Source organism: Aedes albopictus, chromosome 2 (assembly GCF_035046485.1).
Source record: "Aedes albopictus strain Foshan chromosome 2, AalbF5, whole genome shotgun sequence".
NCBI lineage: Eukaryota > Metazoa > Arthropoda > Insecta > Diptera > Culicidae > Aedes > Aedes albopictus.
In genome coordinates this window covers 197,062,938-197,080,190 of record NC_085137.1, presented here as the reverse complement: position 1 = coordinate 197,080,190, position 17,253 = coordinate 197,062,938, and the positions used below count along the sequence as shown (strand labels likewise).

The 17,253-nt window shown below is 39.7% G+C and overlaps 1 protein-coding gene across 1 annotated transcript in view; it reads left to right on the top strand.

The window, feature by feature from the left end:
- The first annotated feature begins 1,236 nt into the window (after positions 1-1,236).
- The window catches only part of LOC109429448 (17-beta-hydroxysteroid dehydrogenase 13), a 28,374-nt gene continuing 12,357 nt past the window's right edge, over positions 1,237-17,253 (top strand). The window contains exons 1-2 of the mRNA XM_029868938.2: positions 1,237-1,639; positions 1,712-2,041. Coding sequence (XP_029724798.2) covers positions 1,442-1,639; positions 1,712-2,041 — 528 coding nt within the window. The 5' untranslated portion in view covers positions 1,237-1,441. The remainder of the gene's footprint in view (positions 1,640-1,711; positions 2,042-17,253) is intronic.

Here is a 17,253-nt window from a genome sequence, read left to right as displayed (position 1 = left end):
GGGAAGAATTTATCGTTTGTAGCGAGGGATGCGGGTAGTTACAAAGGTCATGATTCTCTCTAGTATGTGATGCGATCCACGTAACCAAGAGCATAATGACGTGATCGGCATCGATATTGACCCAATAAAGTTTCAGCTCTGAGAACGTGCACATTTAGGATGGAGTGCTAATCTCAAACATCATCTATTGATTGATTGATTGATTGATCTGTGCGATTGCGCTAGCTCTGATCAATCACTGAGCAGCAACTACGAGGTGTACGGTTGACAATTCTCATGCTCGATGCTATTGCCATGCGTAGTTGTCATCATCAGTACTTCTGGAGTGTGGGCTTTGATCGTTGATCAGCCGCCCTTAAGGACAAACATCTTGAAATCCCGCTTCAACATTGCATCAGAACTTCAGACGCACAAATCTCAAGAAGCAAGCTTCAAACAATAGTGTATTTTATTATTCTGTTCTTGCTCACTTGTAATAAGCTTAAAATAAAAAGCTCTGGTGCGCTGGTTTTGTTTACGAAAAGATTTGTGCTTGAGAAATTGTGAGTAGGTACCAAAGTCGACCATGGTGGCGGCCATTTTGGGATTCTAACAAGTCTGTCCTTAACATAGGGAACATACACTGTTATAAGTCGCTCCTTCTGGATATTGCTGAAGCAAACCAACTCCCCATTCCTTTCCAAAAGTTTCCAACGATTTTCTCTAAGGTTGCTCACAACTCGGTCGGTACCTAGAAAAGGTAGTGATAGGAACTGCTGAAAGGAGGCTAAGATGGTGTTTATGAACCACGTAAACTTTTTTGGGGGAGGGGGGGTGTCTGGCCAAAGTCTACGCTCCATACAAATTTCAAAATTTTTGTATAGACAAAAGTCTGCGAGGGGGGAGAGGGGTCTGAGATTGCCAAATTTTGGTCTACGTGGTTTATGAACAACCCCTAATGACCTCAATGGGGTCGGTATTATGCGTTACACAGGCTTCACTGTGCGTGCCCAATCGTCATTTATAGTGTAACAACTTATTTTGCTTCCATTACAAAATACCAATACGAAATTATTCAAACATAACTATTATATTGAACGCAACTGTAGCTGCTATCAGGGAGTAATGTCTATACCCAGCAAAAAAACTTTATGCACCTACATCTCAATCACGAGGAAGCTAACCAGCCGAAAAAAGCCGGTTGATTGATTTAATACACCGCGACTTTGAAGACAATCACTTCGACAACTTGATTTCGGGACGCTGTTATAAAATATCCTAAAACTTGGTATCGAAGACGCGAAGGAAGCCACCGCAAAATCTTTTTTTTTTTTCTTTTGTTGGTTCCCAACAAACGGATTGGAGGTCGAAATCGAGGCGCATTTGTGCGAACCGGCAGTCGTGCAAAGGAATTCAAAAGAGCAACATCTAATTGCACTCTAAGCCCAAGACAAAACGGACAATGACGGGCCCTGAAGCGAAACCTCGGTCGCCGGTGCTTACCAAAGTGTGGTCAGTGTTTGATCTGATAGTGGAAGTGGCACTGTTCGTAATAGATGTCGTTAGAGTGTTTTTAATTGGTGTGCCGATTTTGTTTCAACGCACCTTCCGTATGGTGTTTCCTAACGAGCTGAAAAACGTGACAGGTCAACTTGTGCTGGTAAACAGTTGATGATAGTTGGCTAAAAGGCAGATGGTTTTTTTAAAGTTTGTTTTGTTCATGCTCACGTAGATAACCGGTGGTGCCGGAGGCCTTGGAAGGGAGATGGCCATTAAGTTGGCTAATCAAGGTTGCAACATAATCATAGTGGACGTGAACTTGAAACTGGCCGAGCAAACCTGTGAAGAGCTGCGCGGGAAAAACGTTTCTACTTATGCGTTCAGAGCGGATGTATCTTCGTATGATGAGGTCCGAGCCCTGATGGATACCGTCTATAGAGAGATCGGGCCGATAGACATCCTGATCAACAATGCTGGTTTGATCCATTTTACGTTCCTGCAGGATAGCACCGTTGAGGATATCCACAGGTTGATTGATGTGAACGTGAAAGGATACATATGGGTGAGTTGTTTTACACATAAAGTTTTGACATAGTTATTAACGATATCTTTTAAAAAAAATTGGCTTTTTAATCTAATTTCTGATTTTGCTGACTTGGGGTAACATTGATCACCTGCGTAGATGGTTAGTGCAAGAAAGTGCTTCTTGTTCGAGATGAATGTGTAGTTGGGGGATATTGGCAACGTCAAAGAGAACTTCTAGCGCTGCCGTCGGAGTTGAAGAGAACGCTCCAGACATCGCCATTAGGCACATCCTTTGAAGATGACCTAACTTTGATTGGATCGTTCTCATTTCGCCGTTTTGAAACCACACAAGACATCCATAGGCCAATATTGGCCGAACAACAGTTGTGTAAATCCATTTGATGTATTTGGGTTTTAGACCCCAAGTTGTACTGAAGGGTCGCCGGCATTGCCCGAAGGCCATCCAAGCTTTCTTGATTCTGAACTCAATATGAGGTGTCCAGGAAAGCATGGAATCAAGAATAACTCCAACGTACTTTACCTGTTCAGTCACATCGATTAAAGAATCAAAGAGACGTAAAGGTCGAACGCCATTACGGTTTCGCCTTTCCGTAAAAAGAACAATAGATGTTTTACTCGGATTTACCGAAAGGCCATATTGGCGACACCAACCCTCAACTACCCGAAGAGCGTTTTGAGTCAGGTCGAAAAGGGTGCTGATGCACATACCGACTAACAATGTTAGGTAGTCGTCGCCAAAGCCATGAGTAGGAAAACCGCTATTATTGAGTTGCCTCAATAGCGTATCTGCTACGAAATTCTCCAAAAGCGATGATAAGACTTTCCCTTGGGGGCATCCACAAACATTCAATTTTCTAATCCCTGCTAGACGCAATGTCGAGAAGAGATATTCGTTTTTGAGCATTTGATGAATCCAATTAGAAATCATTGGAGATATACCATGACTCCGTACGGCTTCCAATATGGCATCGAAAGGCACGTTGTCAAAGACACCCTCGATCTAAGAAAACACCCTAACAAGATTGATTTTGAGCGAATGCTTTCTCGATATCGTAGACAACCTTGTGTAAAAGAGTCACATTGGACTTGGTACTAGATTGGTAGGCATGTTGGTTCACATGAAGAGGCACGTTGGCCAGATGAACATCACGGATGTGATGATCCACAATGCGTTCTATGCATTTCAGGAGAAAAGAGGTCAAACTGATAGGTCTGAAACTCTTTGCATCTTCATACGACGAACGATCCACTTTCGGAATAAACTTCATTGTAATATCCCGCCAAGATTTGGGAATATACCCTGTAGCAAAACTGCAAACAAGTATTTTTTTCAAAACATTTGAAATAATCAAATCCCTTCTGAAGCAAAATAGGATAAATCCCATCTGCCCCAGGAGATTTGAAAGGAGCAAAGCTATTAAGTGCCCACTCAATCGATTCTATAGTTACAATACACCGAGCTGAAGCCAGGGACTCATAACTACAAGAAAAGACATCAGGTTCATCCGAAGATGTAATATCCACACATCCAGGGAAGTGTGTGCTGAATAAGCATTCCAGAACATCCTCATCAGACACGAATGCCACTACCAAACGTGGTAAAGTGTCTTTAATAAATAAATAATAATAATAATAATAAGAACATCCTCATCGCAGGAAGTCAGATCGCCATTTGGCAAACGAAGATCGTTCACTCGGAAATCCTCAGATTTCGCAAGGATTTTGTTTAACCAACTGACTTCACTCAAACTAGAAACATTTGTACAAAGGTTTTTCCAGCCTATGAGAGATTAAATTCTTCGCAATAACAGCACAACAAAGAACAACAGCAATAAAACCAGATCGGTATCGATTGGAAAACGCCAAAGGCGAGGATACACAGAATACACTGTGTAAATCGCATAATGTGAAACCCCCAAGCAACACACTTGGACGTTAATAAATTCCTATAATTTAAATGCAACTACATTGAATGTTGTGCCCTTTGTACCAATCGTCATATTAACGACTAAATTGCAACGAAAAAAGCGCAAGAGGTGGAGCCAATATAAAACATTCATTCGTGTTATAAACGGTTTTAATTCGCAATCGATTTACAACCGAGATACAACTCATGGTCGACTTACAAATTGTGACCGATTCGACAACTAGTCTGCTAGTCATCACATTCGTCACTGCCAGTGATTATGCGTCAACAGTTTCATCAATGTGATTAATAATTGTGTGGGTAAAATTTACCGCCAAAAAGGCTGAACAAGAACGTCAATTTTTGTGCCGCTCCTGTTTTATTGGTAAATCATGCATTCTGGCTCAGTATTTCCAATGCGCCACACTCTACTTATCATTTTGCGAGTGAAAATTTAGACATTTGTAGTAAAAATGTACGCGCCATATTGCTTTGACTGAGTTCATTTCAGCAGCTTATTTAATGCGCCCGTAAAATGTTGGAAATTAGTTTAGAATTTTTGCTTGCTAAATCATGACAACATTGCTGCACACGGTAGGACATAAATAGCCAAAATATGTTAACACTTGGACGTTTACTTCTCGTCGACAATCAAGGGGATATCGATTTATAACGTAAAGGAATTTGATCATTTTTTGAACCACTTTATTTTGTTTTTTCATAGGAAACCTCAAATATTTTAGTACGGAGCATAAGATTTCTCAATCCCCTGCTCACCATACTATTACGTAATTTATGGAGAGCCCCTAAATACCTTATGACTATTTCTAAATTTATCTAAGTATTCTGCTAGCAACTGTGGAAGTGCTTGTAGAACTCCTGTTTCATTGTAATGATCAAAAGAAGATGATAAAACTTCCGTATCATACATTTAAAAACGAAATGCTGTGCCTGACATTTTGCCTGATTAGGAATCAAAGTTTGCTCGAAAAAATGTCAAAATTTAAGCAAACGGAATGCTGCATCTTTTTGCCAGATATTTTTAGGAAGCTTCAGTCCGACTGTAACATGTATTCAAACTCTTCCAGTGGTACCAGTCGTTCTGTACTACGTAAATAGTGTAGAATTTGACAGCAAATGAAGCATTTCCCAGTGCTTGTACATTCTTCTTGGTTTGAAGAAGGAATGCTATAATGTTCTTTATTAAACAATTTACTGATGTTCATGATGTTATTTCAATTTAATATGGAGCATCTATGGTGTAATAATGAATCAATTGTTTAAATATGAAAATCAACTTGCATTTTTTTAATAAATCAAAGATGTTCAACCTCCAATTAATTTTTTAACCACTTTAATTCAATAAAATTATAGTATATAAAAATATGTTAGACCAACAGGTCTTAGAAAAAAAATATTTATTTGAACTAAAACTTAATTACATTTGAACATTATAGTACTAACTAACTAAACCGATATCGATAAGAACCGAACGCGTCGCGATCTAGAAACTGAATGAATTATGATACCGAGTTGCCTACCAACTGTACTCAATACTCCTAACTGCTGACTAAGCTGGGTGAAGTCCACCGGTCGGATTGCTGATGTCTGCAGTGGCGCGATCGAATAAATTGGGCCATTGGTTTAGGAATGCTGAGCTTGCCGTTATCCAGTATGTAACTATATGTCGAAAAATTTATGAAGAAAATGGTACATTTTATTTGTACATAACTTCGTTTTTTTGGAAACATTTAATTTTTATAGTGCATTTTATTATTTCTGTGATTTCAAAAATCTTTTGTCGCACATTTTGCAGCTTCCATCCCTTCTGTCAAAAATTTTCGTTATGTTCTAAATTAGTTCCAAGTAAACATGTTTATAACAATCAGTATCAATGTTTTGGTTGTTTTGGTTTGTGAACGGTCGTAACTAAGATTCGTTGAAACAATCAGATTATACCTCAGTTACAAATTGGTTTCGCAAGTTTCAACTAACGATGACGTTTATTTACATTGCGCTAGTTGTTATAACTATGTTATTCCTCAGTTTGGCTTTAACAACAGGATTTTAATATCCGTTGTTTCATGAAAACTCAGTTGCAACATGTTTGCAACGATGATCATTTCTATTTTAGTTGCAGGTGCTACTTGGGATATATGTACATAGGTGAAAATGTAAACTAATTAACAACATTTTCATAATCCCGCCCTTATTTAGCCTCAAGTGAGACATTACAGTTATTACAGTGATTTCGAACCTCATAATGTATCTAGTATACATGTCCATTGCCGTACATGAATGTATGAGAATATATCCGATTGCGGTACGATACACCAATTTTCTTATGGTTATGAAAAATCAGTTTATTTATAAGTTTATGAAACTCAATTTTCATGATTTTTTTTTGTTAGGCCGTTACAAATATTTATTTCACTTTTTGTCCCACCACTCTTTGACTGGTCGAGGGGGGGATAAAAATAATAAAGCATTTAATTTGAAAAATATTAAAAACTCATCGGATTTGTTAAAGAATTTTGAGCAAGACCCTAAATTTTGATAAATATTTTTTATCTGCCCCCTCAAAATGTAAAATCCAGCCAAAAAATTTTGAAGGGGGGGGAGACAAAAAGTCAAAATAAAATTTGTATCAGCCTTATTCAGTAGCTAACCAATAACAGATTACGAAATACATTTCATGATCATTTGTTCTTGTGATGAAAATTGCTTGTTTGAATATTATATGAGAATATGCAGGTTATGGCGTTCAGCCTTTGGAGGAATAACTCAAAGACGGATTCTTAAGTTTTCATCCGACGTTTCGTTCGCTATATTGCGAACCTTCTTCTTTTTCTTCTCTTTATTCTTCTTCTTCTTCTTCTTCTTCTTCTTCTTCTCCTTCGTCTTCTTTCTGGCTCTACGTTCCCACTGGAACTTGACCTGCCTTATCTTCAACTTAGTGTTCTTTGAGCACTTCCACAGTTATTGATTGAAGGGCTTTCTTTGTCTGCCATTGCATGAATGTGTATATTGTAAGGCAAGGACAATGATACACTATGCCCAGGGAAGTCGAGAAAAGTTCCCGACCCGAACGGGAATCAAACCCGCCGTCTTCGAATTGGCGATCCTTGGCCTTGTCCACTTGGCTAACTGGAGACCCGAATATTGCGTACTATTGTCCACAGATTCCTTTAGAAGAAGGCGCAATATTGCAACCTATTATTCCTCCGAAGACTGAAAAACCTCCAATTATATAGTAGCATATAATTATCAATCTTTTTATCGTTGTCTTGCTATCAGGTTGAACATTGAACAACAACAACTTTTCTTGATAATCTTTGCAAAAGCAAACATAAAACAGAACTCGCCCATTAAAAAGTCAAAGCTTTTTTTTCTTCACCTCGACTGAATCTGGTTGAAGTACGGTATCTTTTTATGCACCATCTCGCTATTAAATCTGTATTTTCATTGCCACATTGTTAACTAACTAGAGTATCGACGGGTACATGGAACGGAGTTGACACAACGATTGGTTTGACAAAAAACCGTTTTCAGGACTGTTCGTCGGAAAGGAGGTGAAAACGCTACCTGGAAGGGGTTCTGTCACATTCGCCCGAATTCCAAACGCCCGAATATAACAAACGCCCGAAAGTAATTGGCCCGAAAAGACCATTCTCCCGAATGTAACAAACTCCCGAAAATCGTCATAATCTTGAAAACACTTTTCTGATACTAATTTCGCCATTTGGCCAAATATCACCCGGTCCAAGGTTTTTGCTTTCTTTGAGCACAGTCTAATCTAAGGCTTATACTGTGACAGAGCAATATTGCTGCGGAAATATTTATTAGAATTTGTTCTTCTTTTGTGAACAGCTATTTTTTCTCGTTTTACTTATCAGGAAATTAAATTCAGTTTGATGTCATTGCTGATCAAGTGATACATTTGTTCAATTGAATAGCAAAATAATAGCAATTCTTAATATTAAATTTAAATGTCAAGGATAACTGAATTTCCGCTTATTTATTTATTTATTTTCATTTATTTGTTTGTTTAATAATTTCAATTTTAGCCGGGGCCCGTGGCGTAGTTGGTCACACGTTCGCTTCATATGCGGATGGTCATGGGTTTGATTCCCAGCCCCGGTACTTGCAATTTTTCGTCAGTTGCTTTTCCCCTGAGAGCGGCTGGCACTGACCCTCTTCTGAGCCCCGTGGCTCAAACGGACCCGGATACCTGGACATCGGCGAACTGCTACTCATAATGGGCCCCCAATCGGACTGGAAAGGAACAACAGCCATCCATCATCTTTGAACTCGTCCATCTACCATGTATAGAGTAGAAAAGTGAAAGCAGCAGAAAGGCAACCAGTTCGCTAAAGTAGAATAGAATATACATCTAGGCGCTGTACAAAATGTAAGTGCTGCTGTCAATTGAAATCGCTAACGTAGTGCCCTAGTGGACAATAGAGCTGTAATTAGGTTAAGTGTTTAAGAGGCCATGATGGCTTCCAATTTGCCGTTTGTCTAACACGCACACTACTACACAAATCATTCATTGTTTGCATCATTCAGCAATGTGTTCACTGGCAAACGTCAAAGCGATCGAGCACTAGCGCCTCTGGTGGAAGGATCGCGGAAATTAAATGAAATTTGAATTGATCGTTAAATGCATGTGCCAAGCCGCTTTGAAGAGTGTTACGTCTGTTTGTCTGTGACCATAATATATTTAAGAAAACATTGGTAGCTGAAAGTTTTTACATCGCCTTAAATATTGCAAAGCTCCTTCCTGCAGAGTATCATAGGCGCTATTCATAAACTACGTTGGCTCATTCCTGGGCCTCTCAGACACTAATACTCCTTTTGTTGACTCCAGAGTGTCTATGAAGCGTTGACTATGGCCAGAACCAATGTGGATTTACTTATAGGTGCGGCGATAGGAAACTAGCCGGCTCTTCCATTCCTATATATATATACATATATATATATATATATATATATATATATATATATATATATATATATATATATATATATATATATATATATATATATATATATATATATATATATATATATATAGTACCGAAAATCGATCATTAAATAAATATACGTGCATTTCTAAATATGTTTAAACTCAGTTTTCGTTCTTGTACCGATTTTTAGGGCCCTCTAAGCAGAATACCCTCTTCGTATGAGCGTAATCAGTTTCGTACCTTTTAATTCCAGTTTCGTACCTTTTAATTCCAGGGCGGATTTAAAAGGTACGAAAGTGATTACACTCAGTTTTCGTGCATGAAACATTTATTGTTTTGGAGGGATGAGAAAGTTAATTTTCCGACACTTTCTATGTTCTGGGACAGCCTAATATATACGACCATCTTTTTTCCGTGATGCATCTGCCTATAGTCTCAAATCTCGTAATAAAAAAGCAATAAATATCTATATGATTTGTATGAAGCTGGGTAGCTGGGGAATGATAATTCAGTGAATTTTCAAATCATCACGAAAGTCGAAACATCCAATACTAAGTACCCACAGTTTAATCGTAATAGCACAGACAAAAAGACGTCCCACTCTACCCACTTCCCACCGGTTGCCTTTTAACTGTTCAGTTCGCAAATCTCTCTCTCATGGCGCTCGCATCGTTTTTGCTCAAGATTGTTTGTTTTGTTTTGTTTGACGTTTGCTTACTACCGACACCTACTTAGTGGGTTTGCGAAACACAGCGGCATTAGCATTGGGCGATAATTTTTTGTGACGATGATTTCAATCACACTTTGTTCCAAGTGATATGTCTGTTTGTCTGTGTTGATAGGGTTTGTGACGATTTGGGCAGGAGGACCTATGTTGGGCACTTATCACTATAACTAAGTCAATTTCATACATAATCACTTTATTTTTGGCACCCAGTGAGATACGTACAGTATCTATCCCCTACATAAAAGTTCAAATCAATTGATATGAAATTGACTCGATTACACAGCGTAACAAAAATTAACTTTTGGTGTGTCTCTAGAGAAAACTTATGTGTCTCTGACAGATTTTGGGCTGCTGAATCCGAATCCGGGCTCAGATTTGCTCTAACACGTCACAATTTTGAGCTATACCCCAATTTATAGGGTAATATATGCGATTTTGGCCTTTTTTGACTGCAAGCCATTAAGTATGGAAATATTTTTTTTAAGCAATCAAAAGGTAAATTGCTCAATTAACATCTGAACTAACAACTCATGCAAAATATTTTGTTTTTCCAAATCAAATTTGATAGTTTTAAGCGATTTATGTTAGGTACGATTTTTCCCATACAAGTCACCCTCCAGAAGTTGCATGCAAGTTTCGATACTAACATAAAATGCTTAAATCTATCAAATTTGATTTGGTAAAATGAAATATTTTGCATGAGTCGTTAATTTTGATGTTAATTAAGCAATTTACCTTTTGATTGCTTAAAAAAATATTTCCATACTTAATGGCTTGCAGTCAAAAAAACCCAAAATCGCATATTTTACCCTATAAATTGGGGTATAGCTCAAAATTGTGACGTGTTAGAGCAAATCTGAGCCCGGATTCGGTTTCAGCAGCCCAAAATCTGTTAGAGACACATAAGTTTGCTCTTGAGACAAAAAATTGTTTCGCTGTGTTATAGTCGCAAGTGACCAAAATAGGTCCCCTGCCCAAATAATCCCAGACACTATAATAATATCGATAGCAACATAGAACGTATTTCCATACGTTTGAAGCCATGCGACTAGTGCCGTGTCTTATCACCGTGAGTCAAACATAAAACGATGGATTTTTTTTTTCTAGTCGCCGTCTGCATCACCCCTGGTAGGTATTTAACACAAGAGACTCCGATAGTTGGCTACAAGGCAGCAGATGTTAAGAAGCCTAACGAGCAACTAAACGGCTGCAATAGTCGTTTGGTCGTCTCACTATTTTTTGTCTACTGAAAGTCCAAAGGAGCATCCATAAAAGGTGTAGCATTTAGAGAAGTGGGGGTTTTGGATTTAGATATGAATGATATATTAGTTATGGGACTATAAGCTACGGAGGATAGAGGTCAGAAATCGACCAACAATGCTACGTCATTTATAGATGTTCCCAAATGACGTACTGGAACAATGATGAAGACTTCAATAGGATACCATGCATCACAACACGAATTCATTTGATTGAATGGAAAATTTTGATAATCACCTCCGCTCTTGTGTGTTGTGATGAAATGTACACTACGTAAGGGTTTTATAAACAACAGTGATATCCGCCTTATGCAGTTCAGTATCAAAAAAACCCTTTGATCCTGCAGATCAGCCAAGATGTCGTATTTTAGAAAAAGCTCATTGATAAACTACGTAGACCAGTGTTTCTCAAAACACTGTTGGGTTATAGGCTGATTCAAGGGCTGATTTTTGGTAGATCGCGAAAGCTTGGACGATATTTTAATAAATGTCCTACACTAATTTATGTCAAATGAAACTGTTCGTTATTTTCTAATTTACAAATACTTTTTTGGTGAATCAACAGAGTTATTTTTAGCAATAAGCAATTCCTTGTGTTTAAAAAAGAGCTGAAATGCTTGCTGTTTGAAGGTTCAGTTAGATTAGCATGCTAATTTGAGCAGGTCGAATTTCAAAAAATGTGGAAATACCATTAATCGGCGAAAAATTACCAAATTTCAACAAGAAACCAGCGATCGTTTGGTAATCTCTACCGAATTATTTATTTATTTTCAAAGTTTCAATGTTCAATTTAAATTATCTGATCTTTACACAAATCAGCTCAGCTGAAAAGTGATGTCAATAAAATAGAAACAAAGTAAGTGTTAACGAAGGATCTGTTTGAAAATCTCATGACCACTCTACAGTACTATAATTCATAAATCTCGGTTTAATGTTACCACATTTTTAACCCTCTGCAGAAACATAAAATTGCCACTAAGTCGTATTTTTTTTTGCAAAAATACTGTTTTATGTATTTCCGAAATATGTAATAGGGTATCGGTTGCCTTTTTAACCCTTCAGCGCGCGCGCCGTTGTAAAAAGTACAACACTGCCAAAAAACCTCGCTCGTTGTATACAGGGCGAGCGCGGTGCAGTTTCAGCTGCTTGATGACGTGTGTCCTGGAAGGTTAAGCATGTGGCTCCCATTTTCATCTTACGAAAAACAAAGGATTGAAGCGTTATTTGTTTTGTTTCATATTTTCCTATTTTTGTTAGAAGTGAGCACGCATGAAAACAAAAAGAACGGAGTCAATCGGTGCCGTAATCGCTTGTTTTCGAATAGGATGAATATGGGAGCGTGAGATTACTGATGGCACACATACACTACTTAGTGTTGCATGGGACCAGACTGGTTAAATTTTCCGAATGAGTGTAATCAGTTTCGTACCTTTTAATTCTGCCCTACACGCTAAGATCAGTTTACTCATAAATAGGTAGTTGATCTACCCATATTTAGGTTTCATATGCGTTACCAATAATATGGGTAAAATATACTTTCAAAAAACGGTAAAATGTACCCATATTATGAATATAGCCGATGCTGGATGCGGTTAGGCTAAGGCCGGGGTGGCCTCTGCTGTACATAGTAGCCGCCTCCATTCCACTCGGTCCATGGCTGTTTGTCTCTGCGTAGGGCCTCCACTTGGTCGACCCACCTAGCTCGCTGCGCTCCACGTCTTCTTGTACCGGTCGGATGACTCTCGAGAACCATTTTAGTCGGGTTGCTATCCGACATCCTGATGACGTGACCCGCCCACCGTAGCCTCCCGATTTTCGCGGTATGGACGATGGTTGGTTCTCTCAGCAGCTGATGCAGCTCGTGGTTCATTCGCCTTCTCCAAGTCCCGTCTTCCATCTGCACTCCGCCGTAGATGGTACGCAACACCTTCCGTTCGAAAACTCCAAGGGCGCGTTGGTCCTCTGCACGTAGGGTCCATATTTCGTGCCCATAAAGGACGACCGGTCTAATCAACGTTTTGTAGATGGTTAACTTCGTGTTACGGCGAACTTTATTCGATCGTAGAGTTCTGCGGAGTCCAAAGTAGGCACGACTTCCTGCCACAATGCGCCTCTGAATTTCTCTGCTGGTGTCGTTGTCGTCGGCCACCAGTGAGCCCAAGTACACGAATTCTTCAACCGCCTCGATTTCATCACCGTCGATATGAATTCGGGGTGGCGGGTGCGGTGATTCCTCCCTGGAGCCCTTTGCCATCATGTACTTTGTCTTCGACACATTAATGACTAATCCGATTCGCCTGGCTTCACTCTTTAGTCGGATGTACGTTTCCGCCATCGTCTCAAATTTACGAGCAATAATATCTAGATCTGTTACCACGCCACCTTCCGTACTTGCAACGTCGCCATTGAGTTGCTCATCGTAATGCTGCCGCCACCTCTCGACCACCTCACGCTCGCTCGTGAGAATATTCCCGTGATTATCTCGGCACATGTCGGCTTGTGGCACAAAGCCTCTGCGCGAGCGGTTCAGCTTCTCGTAGAACTTTCGTGTGTCCTTAGCGCGGTACAGCTCTTCCATCGCTTCGCGATCTCGTTCTTCCTGCTGGCGCTTCTTCATCCGGAAGACTGAGTTCTGCCTGTTCCGCGCCTGTTTGTAACGTGCCTCATTTGCTCTCGTACGGTGTTGCAGCATTCTCACCCATGCTGCATTCTTCTCGTTTTTCAACTGTTCACATTCGCCGTCGTACCAGTCGTTTCTGTGATTCGGAGTCGCGAAGCCTAGTGCTGTAGCCGAGGTACTACCTATGGCGGATCGGATGTCCCTCCAGCCATCTTCAAGTGTAGCTGCGCCAAGCTGCTCTTCCGTTGGTAGGGCCACTGCTAACTGCTGCGCGTAGTCTTGAGCCACTTCTACGTTACGAAGTTGCTCGATGTTGAGCCGCGGCGTTCGACTTCGACGCGTGGTGATAACTGTCGAAAGTTTTGAGCGCATGCATACAGCGACTAAGTACTGATCCGAATCTATATTCGCACTGCGGTATGTGCGGACGTTGGTTATATCTGAGAAGAATTTACCGTCGATTAGAACGTGGTCGATTTGGTTTTCTGTTTGATCGGGTGATCTCCAGGTGGCTTTGTGGATATCTTTGCGGGGAAAGAAGATGCTTCGGACTACCATACCACGGGAGGCTGCAAAGTTTACGCATCGCTGGCCGTTATCATTCGATACGGCGTGCAGGCTGTTTCGCCCGATTACCGGTCTGTACATTTCCTCCCTTCCTACCTGCGCGTTCATGACGCCGACAACGATTTTCACGTCACGCGGCGAGCAACCATCGTATGTTTGCTCTAACTGCGCGTAGAACGCTTCTTTCTCGTCATGGGGTCTCCCTTCGTGTGGGAAGTGGGCGTTGATGATGCTGTAGTTGAAGAAACGGCCCTTAACTCTCAACATGCACATCCTTGCGTTGATCGGCTGCCACCCGATCACACGTTGTCGCATCTTGCCCAACACTATTTCTGTCCAGTCCAACAAAGTTCCTGCAACGCCACGATGTCGAAGTTGCGGGGATGTAGTTCGTCGTAGATTATCCTGTCACATCCTGCGAAACCTAGTGACTTGCAATTCCAGGTTCCAAGTTTCCAATCGTAGTCCTTATTTCGTCGCGTGGGTCTTTGCCGATTGTATCGAGTCGTATTTTCTCCTATGTTATTCGCAATGGGGATTTTTACGGGTGGCTTATTGGGCCTACGCCAACACTCCTGTCTCGCCGGAGGGCCATCGTGCCAGTTCTGTTTAACCTCCCAACCAACGCTGGGACGACCACGCTGATGGGGCTACCACCTTGGATCTAGCTGGGCGTGGTGCAGCGTTTCTTACTCAGCCGCTGGATGCCAGAACAGACGCTGTTTGAGCCGCACCTCCTTGGTGAACAGACACTCGGATGCTCCCCATGCAACACATCAATTCGTTGCTTTTTAGGCAGCCTGATAACCAGTTGACAAGAAAACAGCCACCGACAATATTTGGGACAGTCAGTAGTGTCATGGAATCGGTTCCAGGTGTCCACCGGAAATGGTCGAACGTAAAATTGAACCAAACCCATGCATGCGGCACATCAAATAGTGGAATTCTGAAAGTGAACAGAATCAATGTTAGCGATAAATCAAATCGTGGCTTTTTTGATAGCGTGGTAAACGTTGGGTAAGATTAAAAGTGAAGAATTAGTCAAAGTCTTCATATATGCAAGAGAATAAAATCATGACCAAAGCAATCTCATCAAATCACACCATTTCAAATTCCTGTGGTGTTAATATAAAGTAGGATGAATCAACGTGGGAAAATAATAATTTGATAGCATCAACACTGAATGTTTTTCCAATCTTCTTTTGCGTCTAAAACTACTGTGAACAATTTGAGGTCAAATTTTACATGAATCGTATTAAGTGTATAAGTGTTCTCAGGATCGGCTAATGTCGACGTAAAGATCATGACTACACATTTGCCGAAAAAAGCAATATCACCACTAGGTGGATTATTCTGGGTTTTTATATGTCATTATATTTTATCCGGGATTATAGGTCATCAAAATGTTGATTTCAAATATGTGGCATAAGTTAAAATATCTGAAAAACTAGAGTTTTCTAAAAAAAATCTGAAATGCTCAATTCATAGAGATTTAAACAAATTAATCGTGATTGACCATTGCCTTACTTACGTACCTTAACGTTGAACTTTTCGTCATTGAAATCATCGTTATCATCAAACATTTGAAAGCAGTTTTTTCGTTCAAAACAAACCGAAACGTCGGGTTAAGAAAACATATAGGGTAATTCGCTAATTGTTGAACACTACCCAAATGTTGAACAGTTTCTGAATATTTTATTATAAATCTTACTTAAGTAATTTTCATCCAACGTAAACGTATGATGTGGATGCATATACATGTGGGTCACGATATTGCTCTAATTAATTTACAAAATTATACATATTTTATGTCAAAAAAATTGATTGTAAATTTAGTACCGCTGATGACACGAAAACTACACAATTCTTAAGATTAATGTTAAGAAATTGCTGTTACGAAATAAGCTTTGCGGGCAAATCAACCACAAATATCAAAGGCACACCATAGTAACAAGAACTGGAAGGATGTCCTTAACAGTTTAACATTGTTTAAAATCACATTTTCATTGTAATTTAATTTGAAAACAATATTTTTCTTATCACACTATCATTATGCATCCATGATCCAATTGTTGAACACTGGCATAACCTACGATGTTAGCATGACTGCTAGAATTTTTTTTCACTTTACCTAACCGTGCATTTCATGGGGTTTCAAGGGCGTTCCAAGGATGTTCTAGGTGTGTTCCAGTGGGCTTCAGAAAGATACCAGTGGTTTTCAATGGGTTTTAAGGGCATTCCAGAGTTGTTCAAGAGGAATTCAGAGTGTAAAGGGGGTCGCAGGAGTATTTCAAGGCGTTCCAGGAGGTTCAGGAGCAACCCACATGTTTTCAAGGGATTTCAGGGTAGTTCCACGAGTGTTCTTGGGAGTTGAGTGGGTCCCATGGGTTTCCAGAAGTGTTTCAGGGACTTTTAAAGGCATACTTTTCGTTTTCGCTTCTAATCTAATCCTTTCAGCCATTTTTGCATCTAGTCATGTTTAAAACGATTTCAGTCCACTAGAGCTCTCTTCAAATGAGTGATTCCTTGTCATTTAAATGAATTGTCACTAGCTCGGACTAACTGGGCAAAAAACACAAAAAACCCGGAAAAAATCCGTCAGAGTGAAAAAATATCGTAACAAATTTTTCAACTAAAGTGGAATTATGCACGGAAAAACGAACGAAAACCAAAATGCCAGTACTAACCGTTCAACAATTGGCGAATTACCCTAGTTGTTTTTTATTGACCAAATTAGACTGAAATGCCAATAAACCCCTCAAAGATATCATCCAACGTACAGTCGATCAGGCAAAGAAATTCAAAACAAAAGTTTATGCTATGAAAATATATTCACTGTACTCCACATGAGGAATATAATGCAGTGAATATATTTTCATGATCCTTGTTTTGATTTGCAGCGAAAAAACTGCTTTTTATTTTCCAAGAAATGATGACGGATGCTTGAGCCTTAACCCTCCTTCTGGTTTATGGTCATTAGCGAGCTATTATTGCCGACGTAATGCAATAAGAAGGTTAAATCGACCATTTTTCATTAAAACAATACGTGCAACCTCTAAATGATTTTGATTAAGTTTTAGTGTATAAAACATTCGTTCCTGATGCAACAATCTCTCATTTTAGGGGTAAGCAAGTTAACTTTTCGACGCTTTTTTCTATTTTTTTATCATTTTTTTGAT